This window comes from Pavona decussata, unplaced genomic scaffold (assembly GCF_977016875.1).
Source record: "Pavona decussata unplaced genomic scaffold, jaPavDecu1.1 SCAFFOLD_266, whole genome shotgun sequence".
NCBI lineage: Eukaryota > Metazoa > Cnidaria > Anthozoa > Scleractinia > Agariciidae > Pavona > Pavona decussata.
The window spans coordinates 34111-61390 of record NW_028145668.1 but is presented as its reverse complement, the minus strand read 5'-3'; the positions used below and the strand labels follow the sequence as shown (position 1 = coordinate 61390).

Genomic DNA, 27280 nt, shown 5'->3' with positions numbered 1-27280 from the left:
ACTTGCAGTCTCAAAAGAAACAACCACCTTCTACAGTATAACATCACACCAAACTATTGCTCAATAGTTTTTACGGCCTTAATACATTTGCCTCATCTACAACGCAGGCGTTTCCGGGGGACGCGCGAGTGCCAGAATCTCGGTTAATTGTCGCCACCATGTTGGATTTGCAAAATCGTAGGGATCTGGGTAAAGGGGGTGGGGAGGGAGCAGGAGAGAGAGGCAAATGTATTTCTTCTCCCCTTCCCTCCCCTCTGCGTTCTCTTTCAGCCTATTATTCACCCCCTTGGTCGCATTTTCTACTCTCCCCAATCTTCCTCTGCTTTTAAAATCCAAGATGGCGACTATAGCGTATGCTCGCCCACAAAAATACTCCTGTATTCCAGGCTATTAATTTCTCAACAGTTTTCATGGTCACACTTTTAAGATGAGTCACAAACTCATTTCACCACATTGTAAAACACAATAAACAGCACCGCACTGACGTACAACTCCTTTCAATTCAATGATCACTCTCTAAATCTCAACCACAAATTCAAAAAGTTTGAAGTTAGTTCGACAGGAAAGTGCCACGCCTGTAGTCTAGCCTCCCTCCATAGGTGTTAACTTACCTTGTTAAAGTGAAACTCCATCAATACATGATTATTCCTATCAGGTCCTCCGTTACTCCGTGTCAGCTTCTTGGAGTTGTTAGATGGTGTCTTGTTAGGAAACAGTACGGTGGGCCTGGCAGAGAAACTGGTCACTGGCTGTCCTTTCTCATCTAGAGCAAAGGTTATTCTGTAGAAATAAATCAAAAATGTTTAACGGAAGACACCAACAGAACGTGAATGAACTGAGAAAAGCTGAAGAAGAGTTGATACAATATAAAATTGTCACCGAATGGTGTCAAAACTCCGCCGGTAACAACGGCTATTTTCAGCGATTACTTAAGCTGCAAATTTAAGCCCTGTCTATTATGGTGCTGTGAAGTTAACTGAACGTTTACGTTCGTTTTGCTTGTTCTACAGTGTTTCTAAGTGGCTTCACACAGCAAGCTAAGGTGAATTTAACTATTGTTGGTAAATACAAGTTAGCGGGTAGACGTGGACTCTCGTGTGTAAAGAGGTTTGAAGTGTAGAAATAAGAGTTGGCCCTACTGATTTGAATTCGGTAAAACAAGTTTTCAAACTATAACTTGCGGTGGAAATCCCCCTTGACACTCACTTTTTCTTTTGGTCACGTGATGATGTACCACCAAAGTCTCGGCCACCAAACAAATGCCACACCACGGACATCTCCTTTAGAGTGTAGCAGACGACCGCCTGCGGGAAATGACTGGGGGCGCTAAGTTGATCACTTGGACCAATCTGCAAAGAAACAATATTTAGCGAACTACTGTTAACTAAAGAAACGTTTTCGGCCTCGACTTGTTTTACGTTAGACGTTTCGTTTTTCACATGTAAACTTTTACAAAGATTTTTGTTTTACCGTGAAGGAAATCATTATAATTCCTAAAGTTGATTGATTGATTGATTGATTGATTGATTGATTGATTGATTGATTGATTGATTGATTGATTGATTGATTGATTGATTGGTTGATTGATTGATTGATTGTAAAGCGCTGTTGATCAGCATATCTAAACTGAGACGGACACACAGTCATTTCTCTGTGTGGATGTCTGTTTTACGTCTCAATGGGCGACCCAAAGAAGACTACTCCTCATACACCTAAATACTTACCGGAACAGTGAAGTGATTCTCCACAATCCTAACTTGTTGATCTGTGAGGGACTTGATTATCACTTCATGACTCAATCCCTCTGGTTCTTTATCAGGGTGTTCCAGAATACAGAAATCGTCATCGCTATCTTCCTCGTCCTCTTCCTCTCCCGCATTTCCTGCATGCAAGTCCGCGCTATCATCTTCAGGTGAGAAATAATCTTCTATGGCGTCGGCCATCTCATCGTCCGGAAACAGGAACAGATCTCGCCTGGGTGATCTGGAAAGCTGGTGGCTTAAGTCTCCCCTGGAACCCTGTACGTTATCAAAAACGTATATCAAAAACGTATATGATTAAAATAGCGTCGCGCGCGCCCCCTTTCTTGCGCCTGCCACGCAGGCTAATATTCAAACGAAAGTATCCTCTTTAAGACCAGGAAAAAGAGAGCAAGAATGCTAGTCGGCCACAGGTTAATTCTCTATTCTCCTTGAGACCAATCAGAGTGAGTAGTCCAATAACAACGACCGTGTCATTGATTTAATGAACTGTCGCAGATTCGAACTCTTTGGGCGCAAGTGTGAGTCGATGACAGAGCACTGATGAGTTTGCGCATAACACAAACTCAGATGAAATTGGAGCTCTTTGATAAGCAGTGTTGGAGACAAAACTCATGGAAGCCGGTGGAAGCGCGGATGTGTGCGAGTTTGTAAGAGTTGATATAATGAAAATTGGGGCAAATCCAAAACTTTGAGAACGTTCACGACGAGAGTTGATGTTGAGAGCAAGCGCAAGTTTGCAGGCAAACGAGAGCGAGGATTCAAACTTTCTCAAGAACAAAAATGGAGGCACATAACAACTAGGTTTCACTATAACTAATATCAGTAAGAGTGGTTTGATAAACAGTCTGGCAAATAACCCACTAAGGGCGCTTATATTTTCTGCTGAGTTCATCATGCAAAACTGGTAAAAAGGTACCTTATCAAAAGCGGGCTCTTCGGGAGAGTGCGTATCTACCATGGCCTCTGTCATGATACTGCTTAGTGCACCCTCATCCACGGACCCCTGCTTGACTGGCGGCTCAGCTGGACAACGGCTTGGAGTCTGAAAGTATAAGTATAAAGTTGACTCGCAGATGTGTGTAATAATGAGTGTTGTGCCGCGCAACACTAATGACAAAAATGGTGGATCAGAGAATTAACTTTGCAGTGAAAGTTAAAGGGACTGTGTCATCCCAGGGGCATGCGCGAGTTGATAAGAAGCACTTTGAAATCGTCCAACTTTTTCAAATACCGTCAGAGAGTTCAGGAAGCTGTTTTCATCTGTTTGAATCTCGTTCATCAACGTAAAGTTAGCCGAATTATTTACAAATGTCTTTACAAATTAGAGAAGCTGTTTGTTACGATATTTTTGAAAGCTTTTGCAATGGCGGAAAAGCAAAAATCTACTGCGCATGTGTCCCAGCTGATATAGTCTCTTTAAGGCGCTGAGGTGAACGCATGAATTTCAAACTGAGCATTAGCCCTAGGAAGGAGATGGGAAACCACATGAGGCAAAGAAAAAATTGTTCTTAGACTGGTGGAAATCAATGTGGAGTTATGGAAACTGTCGATCTAATCAGGGGTTGTGGGTTCGATTAATAATAACTTTATTTACTTTGGCGATAAGAATTACGGTAATATTACAGTAAAAAAGAAATTCAAAACACGACATACAGTCAAAATATGTCAAGTTAATTAAGTTAAGTTAAGTTAAGTTTAGCACCTCTAAGAAAAAACGATTGTTTGTGTCTGGTAGTGCATGATACAGGTATTCTGAGGTGCGCTGGGCTCGTCTTACAAGATCTTAGGTTATGGCCATGATCCACAGCCTTGTCTAAAAAACGTTTGCAAGGATTCCCACCGAGGTCTAAGATTTTTTTTCCTCTGCCTCTCTGTGGTTTTCTCACTAAGGCTAACGCTCAGTTGAAAATTCATTTGTTCGCCTCAGTACCTTAACTTTCACTGCAGAGCACGTGTGTAACATTTCATTTCGCATACTTACCGAGGGTGTTTTCGCTGGATCGGGTACCTCCGGTTCATAGCTCGGTACCAAGTCTCCGTCTGCTGCAATGTACTGAATCAGCTGAAGCAGCGCGGAGCATGAGTCCGAGCACGTCCTGACGTTGACTATGTTGTTAGACATGCGCAGTTCCACCTGGGGATGACTCTGGTGAAAACAACACACCTCCGTTTAAAGAAGTCCGACAGCTTTTTGATTTGAAATTTCGAAATGAGCTATAGGTATCAGCCCTTTTGGCTTGAAAAGTGAGTTGGATGGGGGAGGGGCAGATAAAATTGAAGCATTCATGTTGATACCAAGTTAAAGCAGCGGATGAAAATCTTATGGGGATCTTCTTGAAATGGTACAGTAGAGTTTGCTAAGATCTGTCTTTGTGTGTTACATTTATCTAACAAGTGATTGCATTTATACAAAAAACACTGTAATTGACAAATGACGTTAAAGTATTCTTACGCGTTCACTGCCATCGCAGGTGAAGAGAGACAGTTCAAACATTCCAAGATCCAACACACATACATAGTCTGAAAGAGAAGAACAACTCCATCAGTGTTATATACCCAACACGCACGAAAACGAGTGAAAACAGGATTTAGTAACTTGACTAAAATAAGTGCATTTTGGATCAAGCACACTCCCCAACCCCACCCAACACCAATCCCAAAAATTTGACTTTCTAGAACTCTGTAAGTTACAGAGACGCAGACGGCTGACACTCATTGAGGCTTACTACTCCCTTCAATTACACACGACCTTTGAAGTTCAAACCTCAATTAACATTTTCGTTTTTAGGTGCCACGAACCATCCTACAAGACACATGTATTTAGCAAACAAAGTAGTTGATGTCAAGGGGAACACAAAGTCACTTTTCCTGTATCCACCAGCAGAAACGTGTCCTCAAAGCTAACCAAGGCCTTTGTCAATTTACCTGAAGCTCAATTAGCCTATATTAACTTCAAGCTACATCATACCCAGTGGATAAAATCTCGTGCATAACATCACATCTCATTTGTTTCAATATCCGTACTTACTTCTAATATTTGCAGAACCACTGCATTTGTCAGAAAGATACAACGCAGCATCATCAATAATGAACCTGTGACAAGATAAAGGACGAATCAATAGATTAACGGTAAAACAGATTGAAAAAACTGAAGCAGTGTAATAGCTGGAAGCACTGACAACAACTAGTTTCTCCATATATGAAATTTTGAAACGAAATGAACAAAAGATCGCCGCGAGAAAGCAACTGATGCAGTTGTAGCTTATGCATGGAAAATTTCCGAGGTTTCACCGAAAGGAATGTGGAACCCATGATGACCCATGCTCTACAAAGTAAGCTGGAAATCGCCATACGCTGGCAGTAGGTCAATTGTGAGTTTACATGTACACCCGTAAGAGAAATGAATGTGAAATTTAGCCGGAAAGTGAAATAATATAGTGAACTACGGATGGACAAATAAAAGTTAAAAACGATTCATTTCCATTGTCACTATCGTTAGTCATAGTTAGTAGTTAGTCATCTGCACATCCTTAATTAGTAGACTACGTTCCAACAAAATCAAACCTTTACAGTAAACTGTTTGGTTCCCAGTGGTGTGCGTATCAAGATGGTGTGGCATTGTTCCATAAAATCAAGAAATTCTTTCTGTTTTTGCATGAGCTGAACATAAGTTTTAAAAGTCTCAGGTAAATGTCACAAAATATGACATACCTCAGAAGAGAAACATTAGACTCTATCGTGATGTTGCTTGAAACACTAAAAGTTTCCAAGGTAACCAGAACACGCAAAGGAAGGTGAATGGGTCTGTAAAAAAAAAAAAACACGGAAAAAAGTCACCACATTAGACCCACACAACTTAAGGCAATAGAGTGGTGGTTTAGCACGGTACTGATCAGTCGTGACATATGCAGCAGATTGCTAGCCTGAAAATGCAGGCGTTTTCGGGGACGGAAGTGGGGGAGGGAAGGGGGGGCGAGTGCCAGAACCTCGGTTAATCGTAGTCGCCATGTTGGATTTTCCAAATCTTCGGGAGCTGGGCCGCACTTTTCTACTCTCCCCAATCTTCCTCTGCTTTCAAAATCAAAGATGGCGGCAATAGCTCTCGCCCAAAATAATACGCCTGCATTGCAGGCTACAGATCACGTACACCTGTTGCTTGCCTAACGGTGCATTTATCGTGCCAGCCACAGGACATATAACAACCCTCGATAGTTTTCGTTAGATATGATGACTTACGTGGTTATTATTGCTCACTGAAGATATTCAAGATACTGATTGCTGTGCTCGCAACATTCAACCAACCTGTAATCAATAGTGCCTTCCCACACATGCGTATGAAACACTGTCACGACCGCTGGGGGACTGAAACCGAGAACTGGGTCATCTTTTACATCAAAGAAGTCTTTGACCTGCAAGAGAGTCACGTGTCAGCCACACTTCTTTGCTAGAGCGGTACTCAACTGAGTGGGGAAAGAACAGTAATTAGGCATTTGGTATCGCTTCGTCAACCAAGTGGAGGTAAGACCTGAACGAATCGCGACTTTCTCGAGCTTGATCACCACCGCGCCATTCGTTTTTTTTACAATAACTGTAAAAAATCCCGCACGCTGATTGGCTCGCAGCTATTGTCCATAAGACTAGAGACAAAAAAATTGTCAGATGTAACGCGCGCACTTTCTCAACGAAAAATTAAGCCAATTCCCCGAGTACTTTTTTCATGTTGTTGTAAAAAACAAATCGACGAGCAGTTTTCTATGGTTTATACTCTTAGATACCATAAAATGGCGTCATTAAATGTTCAAACCTCACGTTTCACTGGCAAGTTTTGAACATGTTATGGCGTCATTTTATGGTCTGAAAGAGTATAGCCTAGGGAAAACTGCCGTCGATTTGTTAAATATTTGCTTCGAGTTCTGACTGATTGTAGCAATGACTTTGGTTTTGGTTTTACGAAACTCAGTTGAGAACCTTTCTATTCTGAAATCAAAATATCAATGTCTTGATTAAAAAGTGTTGTACCAATAGGCTCCTTTCGATATATTAAAATTCAGCTTGACAATGAGGCCAAGAGAGCACAAACAAAGGGAATTCGATAATCATGTTAAATTATGCTTATTCATTTCAGTTGTTTTTGTCCTCTGTACCTCGATATCAAGTTGAATTTTAAGTTTTCCAAAGGAACCTATTATATCGAAACGGGAATTACTGTTGCTCTGTACAAAGAAATATCGCAACTGTTACAACGCAACGCAGTAACTTTTACAAGTAAATAACCAAAGTGTATATAAAATACCTGCGTGAGCCACATCTGTTTAGAAGAAAGCATTCTATGGCGAAGGGTGCATCTGCGAAGTCCCAGAGAAAATAAAATTTCCTGCAACATTAAGGCGAAAGCAAATCACCATACTGAACGAAACCTCTAAAACTTTTACAGTCAATCCACGTCACGCGTGACCAGTATTTCCGACAACGAAGTGAACATGCGAATTTCTCTTTGTAATGTCTGGCATTTGAATGGACTGCATGTTGAACATTTCTCTGGAAATCAGTCCGAAAAAGACGCATTAACTGAGAAAAAAAAAAGGAAGGTTCAGAATGCTTGGAAAACAATTGTTATTCTTGAAATACTTAATGCTGTAATGTACAGAAAAATCCATAGCTTTACACCGTCAATAAACTAGGGAAATCTGTGTGAGAACTCTGAAATCTCATTGGCGATGTTCCAGTCAAAACTGGCATGTGCATTTCAAAACTCCGTTAAAATTTCAAAAATACCGGTCACGCGTGACGTGGATTGACTGTAAAAGTATCCCATAATTTGAATAAACCATGTAGACAGATAGATACCTTTATTTTAAGAGAAGTACTCAAGAGAGTACGTTTGATTTAAACGGTAGGCCGCGTCTGAACTGTCTTAGAGTGCATTAGAGTCGACTCTTGTGCTCAGTTAACTAACGCGAGACTTGTCATGCAGTGGGACGAGGCAGACATGCAAGGGACAACGAGCAAAGTTTCCGGGAAGGCAGAGACATCAATGATTTGAAATTGTGGTGCCATGTTTCCCCTATGTACCTCACTCCTTTCCCTCTCCCCCTCGCTCCCCATCCCCCCCCCCCCCTCCCAATCCCTTCTTTAAAAAAGGATCTCAGAAATCATAGGGTGCTTTCCATTTGTCAGAACTAGCTGACCAGACCAGTCAGTTCGTAAACGGAATGTAACAATTGGAAGGATAAGTTTTACCCTAGTCCTTCAAATTTCTTCAAAATAGCGCGTACCAGTTTCGAAATGATTATTTCTAACGATTTTGCAGCACCATCCCTACATAATGACGTATTCGATTTAAAACTGGCCGGTTTGGCCGGCCAGTGCCGACAAGTGGAAAGCTCCCATAGTGTACAAAGTTAGTGCCCGACACCCCCTACTTTCTGGCAAGGGTAATTATCTTCCCTAGGGAACATTTTCGTCAATAGAGTGTGTGCGCGGCGGCCATGTTAGAGGACTAAAACAATAGAAGATGTTTGCATGAAAATAGAATACATTTCCCAAAGGAAAATCATTGTATCGTTTTGGTCCTCCAACATGGCCGTCGTGCACACACTCTATAGATAAGGTCCCCTTACCTTAATGTTCTTCGCAGTGTCTGAAGAAACCTTTATGGCGAAGGCAAACATAGGTTCACCAGTCTTCCCGTCAGCTTGTCTTATTCCCGGTTCAGTGTGGTAGAGGGTGGACTGGAGCTCTGCACCACTGAATGCAGACTCCATCGTAGCGTGCGCTCCCTGTGGTACCAAAGGCGCATGTTGAAAAGAGACCTTTTGTGATTGTAGGCACAGGTAGCTGAGATCAACTTGACTTTTGTAGCAGGCTGCTATGAAGAATGTAAGGTCGTTAAACTCGGCCGCTATTTCTCCCAGTACGCCTTCAGAACAGGAGCTACAATCCTTGGTACTGGAGTTTGAGGATGAAATCTGAAAACCAGACAGAAGCATTGGTTAAAACTGGTTACTTTAACTTATCTTATTGCACGTTGTCCAGACTATTTTTGTGGCAATTCTATACAATTGAAAACCAATGTTCTCCCTTGCTTTCTACACAACAGGTAAAAGAGCTTTTCAAACCGATAGAGCTATCCGGTAAATCGCAACTATGTTTATTTCTTTCTCGAATTGCAAAGCCACTTCATCGTTGATGTTGTGGTTTCCAAAAACAAGCATTTTCTTCGAAACGACCTCCATCAAATACGCATTACAGTTTACTAATTTTACACCTTTGGCATTAGATGTCAAATGAAATGGAGCAGAATTTTGGGAAACTCTTACAGAACTGCGACGGCCTCTCGTTTACTGCAGTTCAAATATACGAATTTCGTACACTTGCATCAGTAAAACCTTTATACGGATATAGATGTATGATAGAACAGAACCAATTGTCCATAGTACAAAATAACGCCCCTCAATCTCTCAAGGAACAAATGAACCGTTTGCAACTAATTTGACGATGAACTTCATAGAGCCTGTGTAACAACTGAATTTTTCCGTACACGCCCAGATTAAATTAACTTGCAGTTGCTTATGTGTTCAGGGAACTCGTTCAGGATGCTTTCAGCCAGTGTTCCATTACTTCCCTTGCATGTTACAACTAAAGAGACAGAGTTAGAGGATGAAGAAGGTCGGACCAAGGCTCACTTAACCCGTTGGAGAAGCCAGTGCGGTCGGGTGTCAAGGGCACCAGACACTTGAGGATCCAAGTTTAAGCTTTAGCTGGAGTTTTAAGGTAGCGCCAAGTTCAGCTTCTCAATTATGCTTCCCCATAGGCATCTGGTCTACATCTCACCATGCAGGTGGAATTTTTCCAACGTTATGTCCAATTTGAAAAATTTGCTTCTAAATGGTTGAGTGATCAGCTTTACTAGCACCTCGAGCCATAACAATCACTTGTTAAGGGTTAATAAAGAGTAGTTATCATACTTAACTGCTAAGCCTTACCTCGCTGACAGGAAAAACTGCCAGTCTAGCCTTGCTAACATTAAGTGTAAGTGCAAAGGCGGTCTGGCCGTTGGGAACTGAGCTGGTCCGCTTATACTTGTTTTCCAACGATGTAAAGTTACTGCTTTCGTCTTCAGACGAAGATGCATCTAGGTAGAAAGAAAAACAAATTATTTCATATATACTGAGATTTTCGCATCAAATTTTGCTATGTGAAAAAGCGTTTCGGATTTTACGTCGACCAATCAGAGAGGCAAAACGAGTTTCTCACGCGTGAAAAAATCGTTTCGTCCAATCACAAACCACGGTTTAAGCGAATTGTGTTTTCGCGGGCTTTTTCGCGGTCATCGCGGGTGGCTTTGTCGGGCAGCTTTGACAAGATAATATTTTCGGTGTACTCGAGTTGTTCGTAATTCAAACTTATCAAGAGCTAGGAGACATTTTTGAGGATGGCTGAACAATCAAGAAGATTTGTGTCTCTAGACAAACCAATAGACAAGTTTATCGAAGACCAAAAGAGTTGCTTTGAACCGCGTTAACAAAGCGAGGCTAAATGCAAAGTTTTTATTATCAAAATTAGTCTTCATTCATATGCAAACAAACCTACATTTCATATGAAAACCTTCGCACTTAGCCTCATTTTCATAATGAGGTTCACAGCAACTCGAAAATGACCTATTCTGAAGTGGAACGATGAAGGTGAAATGAGGGGTGGGCATGCGCTGTCCTTTGGTTGCATGTAATGTTGTGTAATGTAATGTTGTGTGGGGGGACTCCAGGCTCCTGATAAACCCACCATGGGAGTGGAGATGGGGGGAAAAGGGAACACTGAAGAAACAAATTTGATATCTATCCGACATCTTATCACTGAAAGTAGACTTAATTGAGTACCAAGAAATCCACTTTACTGCGACAAACACTAGCACCTTGGCAAGGTCTTGAAAAGGTATGTATAAGCAAATAAAAGCTGATACTGCTTACCGTCGTCGTAGCTTCGTAGCCCTGATCTGCACATGACAAACCGATCAGGTCCTTGAGCCTGTAGCATCTGACTTGCCAGGTCCAACCCTGTGCCAATACTGAACCCACACGGGTCAGGCCGATCGGCGGGGGAAGGAGCCATTGGTTCCCATAGCAACAGGTCACTGGCCAATCTGAAGAATGAAAACCGGTCAAATGTCAATTGAGCCAAGTAGATTGTGTGTATTTGCAATAGATGATAAATGTCTACCAGTACATTTTACTTTAGATCAATTTTGAATGAGTGCCGAAAGTAATTCGCGTTTGCTTTGGTTTACTTTACTAGGCTGTGATTGGTTAGTAAAACTCGTGTCATTTTCTTAACCAATGAGAAGCTATTCCAAAACCAATCGTGACTTGCCACGTGTTTTCCCGCGCTTGACGCCGGTTACATGTATTTGCTTCGAATTCTGATTGGTTCATTACACTCTACGTCTCTTCTGATTGGCTAGAGTGATTACGTTAGGTTTGCCGTTCTAACTTGATTGCTTCTTAATCCATGAATTTCAGAAAGTTATGCTGCAGTTCGCACCTGTTGTATATATTCTCAAACGCGTCCTTCGTGTGTAGGTTGACATCCAGTCTGGGAAAGGTACACTCCACATGAACCTTGGAGGATGACACTGTATCATCTTGAAATTTGGTCATTTCTTCCTGGCTTCCGGGCATTAAAAGCTACAAGGAAAACAAAAAACAGTTTGGCAACTCTCCTTGCTAATTGCTTTGTTAAAAATGAAGTAGTGCAACTTCCCGCTTATAAGTGCAGGCCAGATTTAAGGTGGCCGGCACCGGTTTCCATAACTTTCTAGCACTGTAAACTTTGGCGGATCAATTCAATCACTCTTTATCAGTTGATACAACAATAATAGCATCAAAAACACGCCTACACATTGGTGAACAAATTATGGTAATTTTCGCAACATAATAGGTTACCACAGCAACAGTATAACCTGTTAAAACACCCTTAATTTTACCTTTAAGCGGTTATTACTCAAAACCGAGCCCAAAGTTTAACAAAATTCTATGAGACGGGTTCAGAGCCACCTTAAATTTTCGTAAATTTACGTGCCCGTAACGCAAACCTTGACATGTGTTATTCATTCGGGTAACTTTTCTTCGTGTGACATTGTTCTACTGAAAAGTTTACAGATCACAAGGAAAGAAAAACCGTTGTAAAAGGACAGATTGCATCCCTTGAAATGTAAACGAAGAACTTGGAGTGGCTTCTGCAGCCTGGGTATCTCATTTGCGTTTTCAAAAGACAAAAAAACCTTTTTTGTAAAAACTTCTATCGGATTGACGTCTTGACACCAGTGACAGTTACTTTAGATTTCAAACGTTACGGAAACTGTTTGATATGGAATGTCAGTTTGTTTTTGTTTTTGTTTTTGTCTTCTCTTTTTTTTTTTTTTTTTTTTGTACCAAATTCAAAATGACCGATGTTTTCGTGAAATGGTCGACACTAACCTCCTCTGTCTCAAACATGACTGGTCTGGAAGAGAAGGGTGACGGATCACCTTTCATGACAGGGTAGGCATCTACGGAACTGAGTGGTGAGTTATCTGACGACTGGACTTCCTCTAAAGCAGACAGAGGAGCAGGAGGCTGAACCGTCACCACAATCCTGCAATAATCACCATCATCATCATCATCATCATCGCACTTGGTTGAATAGGGTTAATGTAATTTACAAAGGAAATAAAGGGAGATGTAAGGAATCGACCATGAGAGGACACAGAAAAAATCTTACCTTGGCCAATCAAAGCCACCATTTCCTGTGTCGTTATCTGACTGACCGTGTGTGACATCAATAACTGGCATACTAGTACTACTGGTGTCTTCTTGGAAGTGACCTATAAAAGCAAGTACATTTGTTCATTACAAACAAGTCTTAAAAATTTCCTTAAGGTCAAGTAATACGGGCAACATTTTGTTGGAAGTTGTCGCACCACCACCTCTGCAACATGAAAATTTGTTCAACTTTTCAACTTTATTAGGTGTTTGTATAAATTTACATGTACAATTTCTTGGCGCCGCAGGTAGCAAAGCTAATCTAGGCGGGCCAGGATGACAAAAAGAAAGAATGTGTTTAACTGCTAAGTAAGAAGGCAGACTGAGCTATAATATCAAAGATACAGGAATAAGGAAAGGTTTTTGGGAGGTCTAAAAACAATGAAGAATTTTTTTGAGCTTCTTTTAAGGCAACACAGGAGAAAAGACAAGGAAAACATGAAATAGGGTAGGAAGGAAACGAATGACAAAATGTCAGTTGTGACCTGACTTTTGTTACTAGAGATTCAAAATCGTCATACATTTGCTGCGTGCGGAGGTGGTAAAACGGGCAAAAAAACCAGTCACAACTTGAAACACAACATTTGTTTCGCGACGAGTTGCCAGAAAATGTTGCCGGTATTACTTGGCCTTAACTGGCATTGGTAACATTTAAGCAGTATACCGAGTCTACGCTCATAATAGCTCACAATCATCACTTCAGCTTTTCAAGCATAATCCTGTCCTTTCAGCTGTGACAAGCAAGGTATTTGGTTTTACATACCATGCATTTCCTTGAAACTGAAATTGTAGGTACAAGGCAATTCAGATCCACTAAGAGAAGTGTTGAATTCTACAGCTGAAAACTCGAACGTCAGACGCTCCTTTCGCAACGACTGTTTCCACCAGGGACGCCGATCAACGGCTGGTCGTAAGTCAGGAATTGGAAATCTACAACGAAAACACTTTTTTTGTTAAAAAGCCAGAAAGTTAAGAAAATAAAGGATAACATGACAAAATTTAAATAAGATCGAAGATTACCTTTATAATTTGCTGTTGGTCAGAGGTTGACCATCTGACTATTGCACGCCATTAGGCTGGCGTATTTGCCCTATAACGCTCCGCAATGATTGCTTCTTTTGAACTAACTTGCTTGCTGTCTGTTTTTGCCCCACTAATCCACCCAATGATCCCACTAGTTAGTTCAACATGGTTACCTTCTTAATTGTATTTCGTTCATTTTGTTTGCTCAATTCGTCCATGTTTTTCAATAAGCCCTTACTACTACTTTTGACTGTTCACTACCTCGGGATGTTCACTACTTCAAAGTAGCTCAAAACTACGCTTTGTAGGTACTAATTCACGTCAATACGATTGCACCAAAGATATTCCAAATCAAAGGACATATCTTATTATAGGAAACAGAATTTATGAAGAATGTGGTTTGAGATGAAGGGAATAGGCCATTTCCGAGTTGCCGTGTACCTCATTATGAAAGCGAGGCTAAGTGCAAAGCTTTTCATGTGAAAATTAGTTTTGTTTGCATATGAATGAAAACCAATTTTCATAATAGAAATTTTGCACTTAGCCTTGCTTTTATAGTGAGGCTTAAAGCAACTCGGAAATCAGGCCTATTAATGTGAATTTCAAGAAGCGTTAATTTCCTAAAATAAGGTAACTTTTTGAGTTAACTAAAGGAGGGTTGTCCAGACTATCGATCTGATACGACTCGAAAAAGCCATCTTTTGACCCGTACAGATGAACTTATTTTGTCCATGTGAACCATGACTCGTTCTCAAAGCGTGAGACCACGAAATACACGTCTAAAAGCGCGAGAACGCTTTGAAAACGAACCACAGTTCAAATAGACAAAATTAGTCTATCTGTACGGGTCGAAAGATGGCTTTTTCGGGTCGTATCCAGTCGACAGTACTGGACATGTATGAACTAAAGAACGTCTACCCCACATGCACGCGCTATTTCAACAATACTTCTTCCTGCTGCTGTTGCTTCGTTTTGTGTTTTTAGGATCACACGCCGTAACTTACTAGCTACTATTTACCTCAGGACAACAGTTAGTGAAGGACAGGACAGGTGAATGTTAAAAGGCTGTTCTACTGTGGGGGTATCTTCCATGGCTTGAGTAAACACAGCTTGCTGGTTCTGTCAACAAGATAATTTGTAAAATACATATTTAAGAGGATGGATACAGCTAAGTTGAAAGTTGTTTTCTTTCTATGCTGAGAAAAACAGATTTCTGAACAAGACATCACGACTTACATCGTCATGTTTTTTTGTTTTTTGTTTTTTGTTTTTTTTGTTTTGTTTTTGTTTTTGTTGTTTTGTTTTGTTTTTTTTTGTTTTTTTTTTTTGTTTTTTTTTTTGGGGGGGGGGGTTTGTTGGTTTTTTACCTCTTTTGTTAAAAATGGTGAAACAAGAGCCTCACTTAGCTACAAAAATAATTCTAGAACGACAAGAGGAAAGAAATCAACTTAATTCTTGAAAGGGACAACTCCTGATCCGTTCAAGCGCATTTTGCGGGAAACAAAAATGCGAGAACTTGAAAAACGTTAGCGTTTCATTTTTCAAGTATTAAATCTATTCCGACCTACTCTGTCTCTGGCCAGAGGCACTAATCGACAGTTTTATTGCACTGGGGTGATAATTTATAACAAAAATAGAAAATTATTTCTTTGTGGTCAGACGTTTGTCACCGTAATTATGATTGACAGCAGCAAAAAACGCAAATTATTAGTTGGAATTTGAAGTTCCGAGTTCGCATGTTACTCAAAAGCGCAGTAATGTGTTGGTTTTTCAATTGCGTAGTCATCATACGGTTTTGTGTAGTGTAAAATTTTTAACTTAAACAACGTACCACTATCGATGGATTACAGGAGCGGAACATGCGGGATTGCATGTTTGAGGTATGATTCATAAAGACGGGCTGTGGATCCAACAAAGCAGTCAATCTATCAACAATAGACACGTCTACTTCACAGAACAATCGACCAAGCTCCAGTGACAACTCGGACTTTGGTAACACTACATTACGGCCCTGAACAGCACTCTAGAAAAAGAAAAATATAACAAGCTGCAGTTAGAATAATCCATTCCAGAAAGGCCCAGTTAACAGTTTTTCGTCAGTACTTGTCTAATGATTCTTATAAAAATATTAAGAACTCAAAAAATATTGAGCAGAAAAGTTTAAACATCATTATAAAGCTAAAGACGTCACTTACTTAAATAGTCCCAAATCCAGTTTGGAAAGATATTGGTAAATAGAGCGTCTGCGACCAAAAGTAATTTTGTGTTTGCCTTGGTTTTGCGAGCACGTTACTTCACTCTGTGATTGGTTGGCAAAAATTGCGCCACTTTTTGAACCAATGAGAAACAAAGCCAAAGCCAATCGTGACTTGTTCGCACGCGTTTTCCCGCGCTTTTGTTTTACTACGTTTTGTGACTGGCTGGCAAAACTCGCGCCAATTTCTCAACCAATGAGAAGCAAAACCAATCGTGACTTACTCCCACGAGTTTTCCCGCGCTTTTGTTTAACTACATTTTGTGATTGGCTGACAAAACTCGCGCCAATTTCTCAACCAATGAGAACGGTCAACCAAAACCAATCGTGACTTTTCACTTACTCCCACGAGTTTTCCCGCGCTCTTTTTACTGCATTTTGTGATTGGCTGACAAAACTCGCGCCAGCTTCTCAACCAATGAGAACCAAAACCAAAGCCAATCGTGACTTACTCCAACGCGTTTTCCCGCGCTTGGCACCGGTTACACGTATTTCCTTCGAGTTCTGATTGGTTCATTGTGCTGTCTGCCTCTGTTGTGATTGGCCAGAAAAAAATACTTTTGTCTTGGTTTTAAGATACTCAATCGAAAACCGCTGTACGAGTGCTATTTCAACAGTTGTAATTTACCGGTGAAGTTGTTCGTTGGGTGTTTCTGTACTTGAGTCTGATGCAAGGTAGAATAGAGGTTGGATTAAATCCATAATAAGGTGCTGCTGTACTTTCACCGGACAAGAACTTAAGCAACTGAAAATAAGAGAGGGAATCATTATCAACAGAAAGGTATACGTACACCATTACTGTAAATATTAAACACTATGCTGCAAAAAAAAAAAGAAAAGTTATATTTTCTCTACTTTTGACTTCCTGTCCCCTCTTTTCAAGCCTATTTTAAGCAGCAGCTACTCATTGACAAGGTTTTGTTTCGTCTTTTTTGTATGTCACTGTTTCAAAGTGAAAATTGCATATGTAGCCATCCTCTCACAGGCGAAGCTACAGCTTAAAAAAGTCACTGAACACGGAGTCACAGAAAATTCAACTCTCTCCATATTCCAGGACCATTTTTCTCTGACTTTTTTAGCTATCACATCACTTGTGCAAGAGTGGCTGGCTACACATGTGATCTCTACCACACCCTATTTTTGAAAATTGTTGTGCTGCCTGTGCGAGAAAAAATCACATATTCACAGTTCCTTCCCTCTTATCTCTTGAGGTATACACGAAGATTAAACTACACGTACTCATGAATCCTTTGAAACAAAATTAGTTTCATGGATCCTGCCAACCCTAGCTGGCACTAAATTTCATAGAAAACAAAGTATTTATAGAGGCTTAAGCAATTCACCTCCATTTGATGTTCACACTGAAATTGGAAAAATAATACAGCCATTTTCTTTAAGGTATCCAACAACACAAGCCAAAACACAATGGTTACCTGTGTGGTGGAATAAGGTGTTGGAGTTGATGCAGAAGTTGGTGACCTCTCGAATAAACACTCAATCAGCTCCAGCTTGCCTGCTGACAATTCAATTTTTCCCGTCTGATGTGAACTGTTGACTGTTCTTTCAAATTCAAATGAGATAGGGGCAGCCATACACCTACAGGTATAGTGTGTAAACATTCAAATAAAAGACTTTCAGACTTAAAATGTGTACAACAGTAGGGCGCGTGAGTTTGGGTGGCCTCCCACGTAGTCAACTATTTATGAAAGTTACATTATATACCTCCCCACAGGGAGGGGGTAATACAACTCCTCTAGGGGTGAAGACAGTGAGTGAATGAGTATGTTGTTTACCAGGTATTACTCTCTTGGCGTGACTGTAACTGAGTTAAGAGTTTACAGATTTTATTTCTTGAAACAGTCGTTTAGCAAGGTGACTTCTAACCTGTGAACTCAGAGCAGACACATTTTCCAGTAGATGCCTGCTCTTGCAGGCAAAGTAACTTCCAGAAGAGATGCACATATAAAAATCATCAAAAGAGCACTGCGGGTTTCAGCAACTCAGATCACTGGATGTTTAAAGAACAAAGAGAAAGAAGAGGTGAATTTTATTAAGGAAAACAATACCTAAGATGATCTGTAGTACATGCAGCAGCAAACTTCTCAGCCATCTCCTCAAAGTCTTTTCCCCCAAAGCCATAAGTGCCAAGGTTGGCAAAAAACGCATCTGCCATGCAAGCCAATGGATGAGCACTGTCGTCATGAAGAAAACCCTTAGACTGCGATGATGGTGCCAACACTGGGTCAATATGGAGCACTGTCACAGCCAGGCTAGTAAGCTTGATACTTAATTTAGTTACATCAGGGCAAGGGTCATCTATTGCTGCTATGCCTGCTAGCCCAGGCTTAGCTGATGACAGACTGTGTCTGGAAACACTCTCTGCAATAGGGAAAGACAGCTCAAAAAGTTGAACTTCGAAAGATTGCCTTTCATATATGTATTTCCTCAAATACATTATGTTGTAGCTAGTTAACAGGCCCGTTTCCCGAAAGTCCTGGTAAATTTACCGGGCACGATAAGTATATTTTTAAATGTTTTTTCACGGATAATTTACACAGTGGATATAGACATGGTACTTGGCCAATGTTTTCATAGAATTATAAGATTTTCAAATTTAGAATTCAAAGCTAACAAAAATTGACTTCTGTTAAGAAACATTTGTCACCAATGACACTTATCGGGCCCGGTATAAAAGTTATACCGGGACTTTGAGAAACAGGCCCCTGGATTCTATGAACAAAATAATCATTTTCTAAGTTCTCTGTAAGTACCAACTGTCTTAACTTAAAGTAGTCATGTAAATGACAAAGACAATTAACGACAATTGATTTTGACAGCTCCATTACACTCACCAGTCCTTGCTTCATTAGCAGGTGATGAAGATTGTTTGGCATTGACAAACACGGAATTAGCAGCTTCTGCTAAGGAAGTTCCTGCGCCAGAAAATAATAATATAAAATGTGAAAAATTTCTCACTCTGGCTGTAAGACCCATAAGCTTTGTCGAAACTTGTAAGTACTTTTTCACATCTTTAATGTAGGGGTCCTGAAACTGACAAACCAGCTCCCTTCATAGGTTTTGTAGTAGCAAGCAGTAGCGAGGAGAAAAACCCCGGTCATATTTGTTAACCTTTAAGCCCTAACAGCGATCAGCATCAAATTTCTCCTTGTAATATCAATGCTTATTCAACCTCTGAGGTCATGACCTGTATGATAAACTTGTTTATCATAATAAAATACCAAGGCAGAAATGTCAGTCTAGCCCTGCCCACATAAGCTGCGGTACCGCAAGTAAAGTCATTTGTAGTGATTGTCACGACCCAACGAGCAGCAAGCTTTTGCATTACATGTAATCAATATGATCACCCACCCTTGATATTCTAATAACTTCTCCACAGTACTTTTATAAGAAAAGTATTGGTGGATAAAGGGTTAAAAAAGGTAAAGCAAGATCCGCCATAAAGTAAGCTGCAGAACAAAACGCTTAATAAAATGTTACTGGATTCCAGAAAATTTTAAGAAATCTGACGCTTGATACTAAAGACATGCAGACCACCATTTTTTCACAAATCTACACTGCATAACTTATCAACCATCAGCAGTAGCTCACCTGGAATTTGAACTTTCTGGCTTATAAATCTCTTGTCACATGCTAAAGTGTTCATTAATCTACAAGGGGAAGACTGCAAGACTCCTAAAGTCCCTAGAGCTGAAAAATCCGGTGACTGCAGCAGATGCCCAGATGGCGATCTATGTACCGCCAACATGTCAGCAGGCAAGACTGGCTCTTCAAGAGGAGGTAGCACCTCCTGGTTGGACGACATGGAATAAAAGGTTTCCTCTCCCTCCTCCCCTAAGATGCTGTCATAATCAGTGCCTGAGGAGTAGTGGGATGGTGTGTCATTTGTTGTGCAGGAGTCAAAGTGACAATTCCAAGAGTCAACCCTTTGTTGTGCCTGTTGGTGCCTCTGGCCTTGGAGTTTCTTGGTCATTAGCTGGTTCTGCAGGTCATGCTCTATCTTTTGGAAATCCTCCGGTTGCATGGGTTTGTTAACAGAGTGGCCTTTCAGTGCGGTGTGGCTTGACACATCTACAAAAAAAATTAAGTGTCACAGAAATCTGAGAATTCTGTCACAAAATCTGTGAATTTAATCCAAGTTCTTAACCTAGTCTTTGCTATTCAAAGGTCAATAACAATGAAACAATTTTGAAACCTAAAAATTTGTATTAGCTAGGTTTTAAAACATTAACTAGACAAAGAAAAAAAAACCACAAGTATCCCAAAAATGGGAGTTTAACTTGCTTCCTCTGTAGTTTGGTACCTATACAACAAGTATCACAGTTTTCCATGTAGTCCAGTCCATCACAAGGTTTTCTTACAGCCTCTGCAATTTTGATATAATTATGTTCCCCTGACTGTTAGCTCTTAGGCATTACATGTATAAATAAATTGATGATGATGATGATGATGATGATGATGATGATGATGATGATGATCACCATTTGATGATGACTATTAATATTTTGTCAGTGGTGGCTGAAAGAGTTGGAACAGCTTCTTGTGTAAGGAATGAGATAAAAAAAAAGTGCAGGGGAACGGTTACTGATCACAACCCTAGCCCCTCCTCCCCTGAATGATATCACGACAATACATGTAGATTTAGTCTCTGATCATCAAAACAACTGACATCAAGAGTTAAAAGTTACTATCAAGAATTTTGGGATTAAACAAAACAAACCTGGAGATGAAAATCCAGCTGAGAATTCGGTAAGAAGATGAACTTGCTTGGGAGACAAGAATACATTGAGTGTTCCAAGAAAACACTCAACATCCACCTAAAAGGAAACCATTTCAAGCAAAAATAATACATGTGCTTAGTGAAGGTAAAATGCAGCCATCTCAAAATGTCCTTTATTAGTACTAAAGCAACAAAACAGAAGTGTTGGTTCCCCTTGCTTTAAAGCTATAGCTTGGCATTAATGAAGATCAACTGTTGGTCATGTCATGTGGAAAATCAACTGTAGGTAACAAAATAGATGGATGGAGGTTCAAAACAAAAAGGATCAAAATGCTAAGCTGTAACACTTCACGTTACAAAAACTGCACAGACAGTAAACAATGCCAGCTGTAAGCCTCAAGATAGATGTATACACTGTCAGCTTCTCCATCTTGGTTGCCTGGAAGAGCCAACTTCCATGAAGAACAAAGGTTCTCATTCTTGTTGACTTTTAGTCATGTCAAAGTTCTCACTGAGTAGCTAGCCAGCTATCTACAGTACACTCTAGTTGCCAGTCAAAATAGCCAGGTGTTGGTTAGCTGTCCTAGGTACAGAACCTTTAATTATACATGCAGCAGTTTAAAAAGCACTCACCTTGGGTCCTGGAACAGCAACATTCTGTTTCAATTTTAGCTTGATTTCCGAGTGACCAGCAAAAGTGGCGATCTTGATTTGTGGTAAAAGACTTCCTGAGAGGGGAGGGGTGTGAAATTGCTCAGCTGACAATGAAAGTCCCTCAAGAGTACTGTGGGGTAGGTGAAGAGGCGGAGAACAAGAACCACTACCCAAGGGTGACTCTGGATAGTCTGGAACTTGAGGCACTGTTCTTGATTCTTCTGGGAATTCATCCAAGTGAACAGAGATTCCAAAGACTTTAAGATTCTTGCAGGCACAAGCAGCAGGTTCATAGACGCTCTTGGCTTTGTAGTGGCTGTCCCTCTCGGCAAGCTCAGTAGACAGGTCAGAGTATTCAATTCTTCAAATGGACACAATAAACATTAATAAATTGGCAACTTTGTCAACTGATAAATACATGGAAGTTTAGACGAAAAACCAGGTATCACTCAAGACAATATGTTCTTTTCCTAAGGTTGAAACAAGCCTTTGGTTCAGATTGTCCACCTCCACCCAAGTGACCAGCAACCCGGGGCTTTCCTGAGCTTTACTTAACCTCATATGCACTCCACCCCGACCCCCACCCACCCCCCCTCCAGATCACTTATATAGCTGAGTACCCAAAGTAGCCCCGTCCCCTGGATCCCCTTGTACACTACTCTGTGGGGGCAGGGGGAAGTACATTTATTTATACCAAACTCCTTGTTGCTTAATGCTGCAGAAGAAGTACACCCCTGTAAGCCATTTAATGGACACCTGAGATTTTACTTACCTCTTAATATGTATTTCTAAACCTATGCCTGTTTTAGTATCCTTTGGCAAATGTTCTAATCTGATCACTGTGTCTGTAAAAGAAAGCTTCACTCTTGCAAGAACTACAAAACAAAATATACATGAAATAAATGTAAATTAATTTTTATTGTTGTAAATTTATAATTAATATGTAACAACTATTAAAAAATCGAGAGCTACATCTACATGTATGGTCTCTATGGCAACAATGTTATCAATGACGTTCAGCATGTAAATTAAAACTAGTAATAATCAAAGATTAGGAAGTGCGTTCAATGATCTCAATCCCACACTTTCTCTCCTCTGCCAAGTTGATGATGATGTCATCTGTCCCTGCAAAATCTACGGGGATGCCAGATACAGTCATCCTAAGATCCATTCGTTGATTGATTGACTGTCCCATACAATCTTGACTCCAAATGCAATTAGGAGTGCATTCTTTCTACATCGAATGCAATAAAATCCAACAGGTAGCCACTCAAAGAACGCAAAAAAATTAATGGCTTCAGTTAGTAAAGCCATTAATCAGTTGGTTCATCTGGCTAAACTGGCTCAGCTGGTTCATCTGGCTAAACTGACTCAGCTGGTTCATCTGGCTAAACTGACTCAGCTGGTTCAGCAGTCGCTCATCTGGTTCAGTTGGTTCAATTGATTCAGTTGTTGAGCTCAGGTTCACTTGGCTCAGCTCATTCAGTTGATTCAATACTGTTCTCCTTCAGCTGGTTCAATTGTTTCAGCCATAATATTAGCCACTACTAACTTAAATAATGATAGCCCAAAGTAGAGGCTGAAGTCCTCTCTTGTTTTTAATACAAACCTGATTCTATGGTTTGAGCAAAGGACTCAAGGCCTTCAAAAGGTGGGCTAGCCTCTGCTTCTTCCTCTCCAGTGGACGGATCCTCCTTCAAGCACTCCTGTGCCAGTTGCATGCTGGTTGTCATCGCATTCCATATCATGGAATCAGTCATGCTCCCTCCTATGAAAACATCACAAGACCAAAAAAAGAGAAAAATATGAATTTGGTTTAATTTATCGCCAGCTTTTGCTCTCTGTTGTCTCCCAGTCCAGACTCTCCACTGTCAGTTGAAGTTCTGTACCATTTATCAATCTTCATTCAGTTTTAATATCATCTCTGTTGTCCTCTAGAAAAGCATCTACAGTAGAGCTCCACTAAAGTACTGTGCTGAATGATTAAAATTTTCAAAAACTCGTTAATAATTCTTAAGCCCATTGACCTATCAAATGGTCGATAAAACAACACGTACAGTGGTTTTCAAACCCGATAAAACCTCCTCCTTATTTAAGTATGTGGTGTTTAATGTTTTTCTAGTATGCTGATTTCCAGCGTTCACAAGAGCATCATTGTTATGAACTCTTATGACACACACTTTTCCAGGAATGTTTTTGAAGCCGTTCAAAAAAACTCGCAGCACGTGTTTTATCGGGTCTTAAAAACCACTCAGCTGCGCCTCGTGGTTTTAAATCCCAATAAAACACTGCTGCTCGTGTTTTGAACATTACATTACACATATTGTACAGTCAAACCTGTGTCAACTCTCTGTCTTGGAGTGATGGTGACTTCAAGTCCCTGAATATCCATACAGCAGCTTTCACTGAGGAGCGCTGTCCATGGAACAGACACTGAGATACTGCCAATGAACCCATCAATGATCTCTAGTGGGATACCTGCATTGTCCAGCATCTCATTCACAGACTAAAACAATAATATAATAACCATGTCAGTAAACACATGAAACATTCATTTTACAACTTAATCAAAACATAATTATAACAACTGAAGAAAAGTGGAACATCATCCCCAATTTAAATGGCCTTATTAAGCTCCCACAAGTCTAATTTTATACCTGCCAACTCTCACCCATTTTGCGTGAGTCTCACGCCGGGGGAATAAATACATCGATCTCATGCATCGAGGACAATTTCTCACGTCGGAATCACAAATACGGACGAGTTGTTCTAAAGAAACTTCATTTCATTTCAGATTTGCTATGTGTTATTTCTTTGATCTATATAACAATCGCAAAAGCTTCAAATGTCTACAATCCATATTTTGAATCATTTAACTGTTCAAAGGTCGTCGGAATATCTTTTGACATTTTTCGGTAACGCCCCGAAGTTGTCGCAAAATCGAAGTGGCTCAGACCTTTTTGCAAATTCCGGTCATGATGAGACAAAAATCTCACACATTTGACTCAGAAAAAGTTGGCAGGTATAGAGTCTCTTGTACGTAGCTCATGATCTGTGGTAGAGCATCCCAACTAGTAATCGGAAGGTCTTAGGTTCGACTCCTGATAGGAGCACTTGGAATTTCTTTTTCTGAGTTTGCCCGTGTCATTACTGAATAATACATCATTCTCATTATCCTCAATTGTTAACCCTTAATCAGTCCCAACATCAACATGTATATTTTCCTCACTGTCCTCCATATATTTCTTATGCTACTAGTTGGGAGATTTTGTCTAAAAATCAAGACATTATCATTTCATCTTTGGTGATTATTTCCCTTATTCTCCTGACTTAAGGATGGTGCTTACTATTGTTACTGCGCATACGTTCTGCGCATCTGGAGAAACTTGGGTTTCCTATGGGTGGTGCCTACTAATACGGGGATATTTTTGCGCGGTTTAAAACTGTGCGGAGAAAGCGGAACTTAGCAAGTGATTTTGGTATCCAAAAAGAAAATTGGGGGTAACCATGCATTTTTCGGAGATAATAAAGCTTCAATTTGGAAAAAAAACACCATACATTGCTTTGTATTTTGCTGCTTTTGAGAATAATTGTTGCTTAGTTATCTCTAAAAAATGCGTGGTTACCCCCAATTTTCTTTTGGGATTTCAATAGCCGCTACTAAGATCTGCTTTTCCCGCATAGTCATAAACCGTGCAAAAATAGTTCTCTATTAGTAGGCACCGTCCTTAAATGTCTAATCACACAGCCACATTGTAAGGAGAAATTAGATGTTGATCACCACTAATATCAAAGAACAAATTCTCCTTTCTTGTCCCAATACTTTTCTTATAAAAGTACTGTGAAGAAGTTACTAAAATATCAAGAAAATTCACCTTGGGTGATCATATCCTTAACTCTCATGACTAATTATGGGTTGAATAAGCATGGATATTACAAGGAGAAATTGGATGCTGATCACTGTTGGGCTTAAAGGGTTAAAGGGTTAAAAGCTGGATCATTGTGTAATACAATTCCAGGGATTAAGTGGCCATGGTATATGAGCCATTATACCACGCCTGAGAAATAGCAACCACCTTCTGGTTATTCTTGCAAAGTAAAATCAGCAAATATATCTAGCAATATTTCTTCATTGTTTTTAATTAAACAATTATTCCACTTTTGCTTATGAGATGATTATAGCCAACTCATCTCATATCCAATGCCAATCATGGTCAAATAACAAAAATTGTTAATTAATCTCTCCCCACGAGAGGCTTTTCAGGAAATGATAATTATGAAATAAACAACATCAGAAATAAATATTGCAAAAGGAACAAATTACAAATTAAGAATCCCAACTGGCAGGAGGTCAGTTGGTTTAATTTCACAAGTGTGGCCAAGGACTTGAACTTGAGACTGCCAAGAAACAACCATAGCCAGTGGTCAAACAACTCCAGCCAGTGAGGACTGGACCTCTAGATTTGAAGTCCAGCATGTTAGCCACTCAACCAGTTGCCTCCACACACACTTACTGCATTCAATCAAATTTAACCATCTACCTGAGCTGCAAATAACAGTATTTGATTGGACAAAAGCAAACAAAAGCTGGCAAAATCCTAACTATAGAGTAGACATGATTTCCACTCAAATGCCTAACACTAATAAGCATATTGTCATTTTTGAAGATGAATGCAAATTGCCCTTGAGCAATGTTTTGTTCTGCCAATTGAAATAATTCAAATAGGCATTGAAAAGTCTCTGCGTAAAGACATAAAATACCAGGTACTAATTGTCCTTTCAAGGAAAATATTTTATTTACATGAATATAACAGACAATAAAATTAATTCACCATCTCTAACCAAATATGGCTCTACTATCTATATATTGTGATTTGCCATTTTCTATTTCCCCTGACCTTCTAAATCATTTCCTATTTAAGGTTTAGGATTATGAAGATTATGGGAGATTTTCAATAACCATTTAGTTTTATGAATGCACTGTATAGAACACTGAAAACATGACTACAAACATCACAGCATGTACACACAAATCACCTTGAAATCATCATTTAAATTTTTCTCTTCAGGTACACACATGCCACAAATAATTTATCTGAGTCTGGAGATATCAATTCAAAAGAGAGTAATTAAAGTTGCATTATAAAGCAACACAAAATAACCCTTTGGTGCACATACATGTAATCAGACAGCTAAAACAATTACAGTTTCCCAAGATTTATCAGTTTCTTTATATTTCTGAAACCTTGCGTGCACTCAGTCAAGAGCGGACTTGACTCAGAACAGTACAATAACATCTTATACAATGTCCCACATACTGATATAGTAATCCAAATAAACCTCAGACAAATACCACATTTCATGCAAATTTGGCAAGGTTGTCTAGATCCAAATACCCACAAATTCTGCAAACATGATTATACAATTATCATTCAGCTGATTCGGAATAGCCATTTACAGTATAATGACGTAGTAAGGAAAACTATTTGTTCGTACAAAACTGAAATTATTGGTAAATTGGGAAAGTTACCCAGCAATCGTTTAACCCATGACATTTTAGACAACTAGGTAGCAATGAGTAAGAGAAATAAATTTGAACAAAATATTGCCAAAGAAAAATTCCACCTATGAGAATCCCCAAAGGTTGCGGTGAAAGTTTTATTATAAATTGATTTTCTCTATATCTTACAGCGAAAAAGTGTCAAACCAGTAGCCTTTTCTCCTTTTTCCCTCTGAACTAACTCAACTTACCCAAACATCGATGGGAACTTTGTCCACTCGTCCAGTTCCATTGTAAAGGTCGACAGTCAATTGATCTAACGTCAGCTTTTCCTGCAGAAAATGGCCGAGATAATGCTGTAATAAATATCTGCAGGCCCTTTTCTTTATGAAGTCCGACCAAGGGAAGAACCAAGGCATCACTGATAACAATTCCGTCTTGTCCTATTTGTTATAATGGGATATTCTGGCGTGTAAATCGCCACAGAACATATTCTTCGCATGTCCGCCATTTTGTCCCCATGACTTTGTTGTTGTTTTGGAAATGACGTCA

At 39.9% G+C, this 27280-nt stretch overlaps 1 protein-coding gene across 1 annotated transcript in view; it reads right to left on the bottom strand.

The window, feature by feature from the left end:
- LOC146455890 (autophagy-related protein 2 homolog B-like) overlaps positions 1 to 27257 on the bottom strand; it is a 33512-nt gene extending 6255 nt beyond the window's left edge. Inside the window, exons 1-30 of the mRNA XM_085093738.1 lie at positions 26980 to 27257; positions 23566 to 23734; positions 22838 to 22996; positions 22001 to 22103; positions 21208 to 21589; positions 20575 to 20671; positions 19446 to 19925; positions 18689 to 18769; positions 17903 to 18215; positions 17270 to 17432; positions 16465 to 16581; positions 15414 to 15605; positions 14601 to 14701; positions 13323 to 13489; positions 12519 to 12621; positions 12236 to 12392; positions 11301 to 11443; positions 10730 to 10902; positions 9749 to 9897; positions 8384 to 8731; positions 7057 to 7137; positions 6066 to 6172; positions 5475 to 5567; positions 4792 to 4856; positions 4216 to 4283; positions 3745 to 3909; positions 2680 to 2805; positions 1725 to 2018; positions 1207 to 1349; positions 612 to 780 (exon numbers count right to left, since the gene is read on the bottom strand). Coding sequence (XP_084949864.1) covers positions 612 to 780; positions 1207 to 1349; positions 1725 to 2018; positions 2680 to 2805; positions 3745 to 3909; positions 4216 to 4283; positions 4792 to 4856; positions 5475 to 5567; positions 6066 to 6172; positions 7057 to 7137; positions 8384 to 8731; positions 9749 to 9897; positions 10730 to 10902; positions 11301 to 11443; positions 12236 to 12392; positions 12519 to 12621; positions 13323 to 13489; positions 14601 to 14701; positions 15414 to 15605; positions 16465 to 16581; positions 17270 to 17432; positions 17903 to 18215; positions 18689 to 18769; positions 19446 to 19925; positions 20575 to 20671; positions 21208 to 21589; positions 22001 to 22103; positions 22838 to 22996; positions 23566 to 23734; positions 26980 to 27147 — 5076 coding nt within the window. The 5' untranslated portion in view covers positions 27148 to 27257. The remainder of the gene's footprint in view (positions 1 to 611; positions 781 to 1206; positions 1350 to 1724; positions 2019 to 2679; positions 2806 to 3744; positions 3910 to 4215; positions 4284 to 4791; positions 4857 to 5474; positions 5568 to 6065; positions 6173 to 7056; positions 7138 to 8383; positions 8732 to 9748; positions 9898 to 10729; positions 10903 to 11300; positions 11444 to 12235; positions 12393 to 12518; positions 12622 to 13322; positions 13490 to 14600; positions 14702 to 15413; positions 15606 to 16464; positions 16582 to 17269; positions 17433 to 17902; positions 18216 to 18688; positions 18770 to 19445; positions 19926 to 20574; positions 20672 to 21207; positions 21590 to 22000; positions 22104 to 22837; positions 22997 to 23565; positions 23735 to 26979) is intronic.
- Positions 27258 to 27280: the final 23 nt, after the last annotated feature.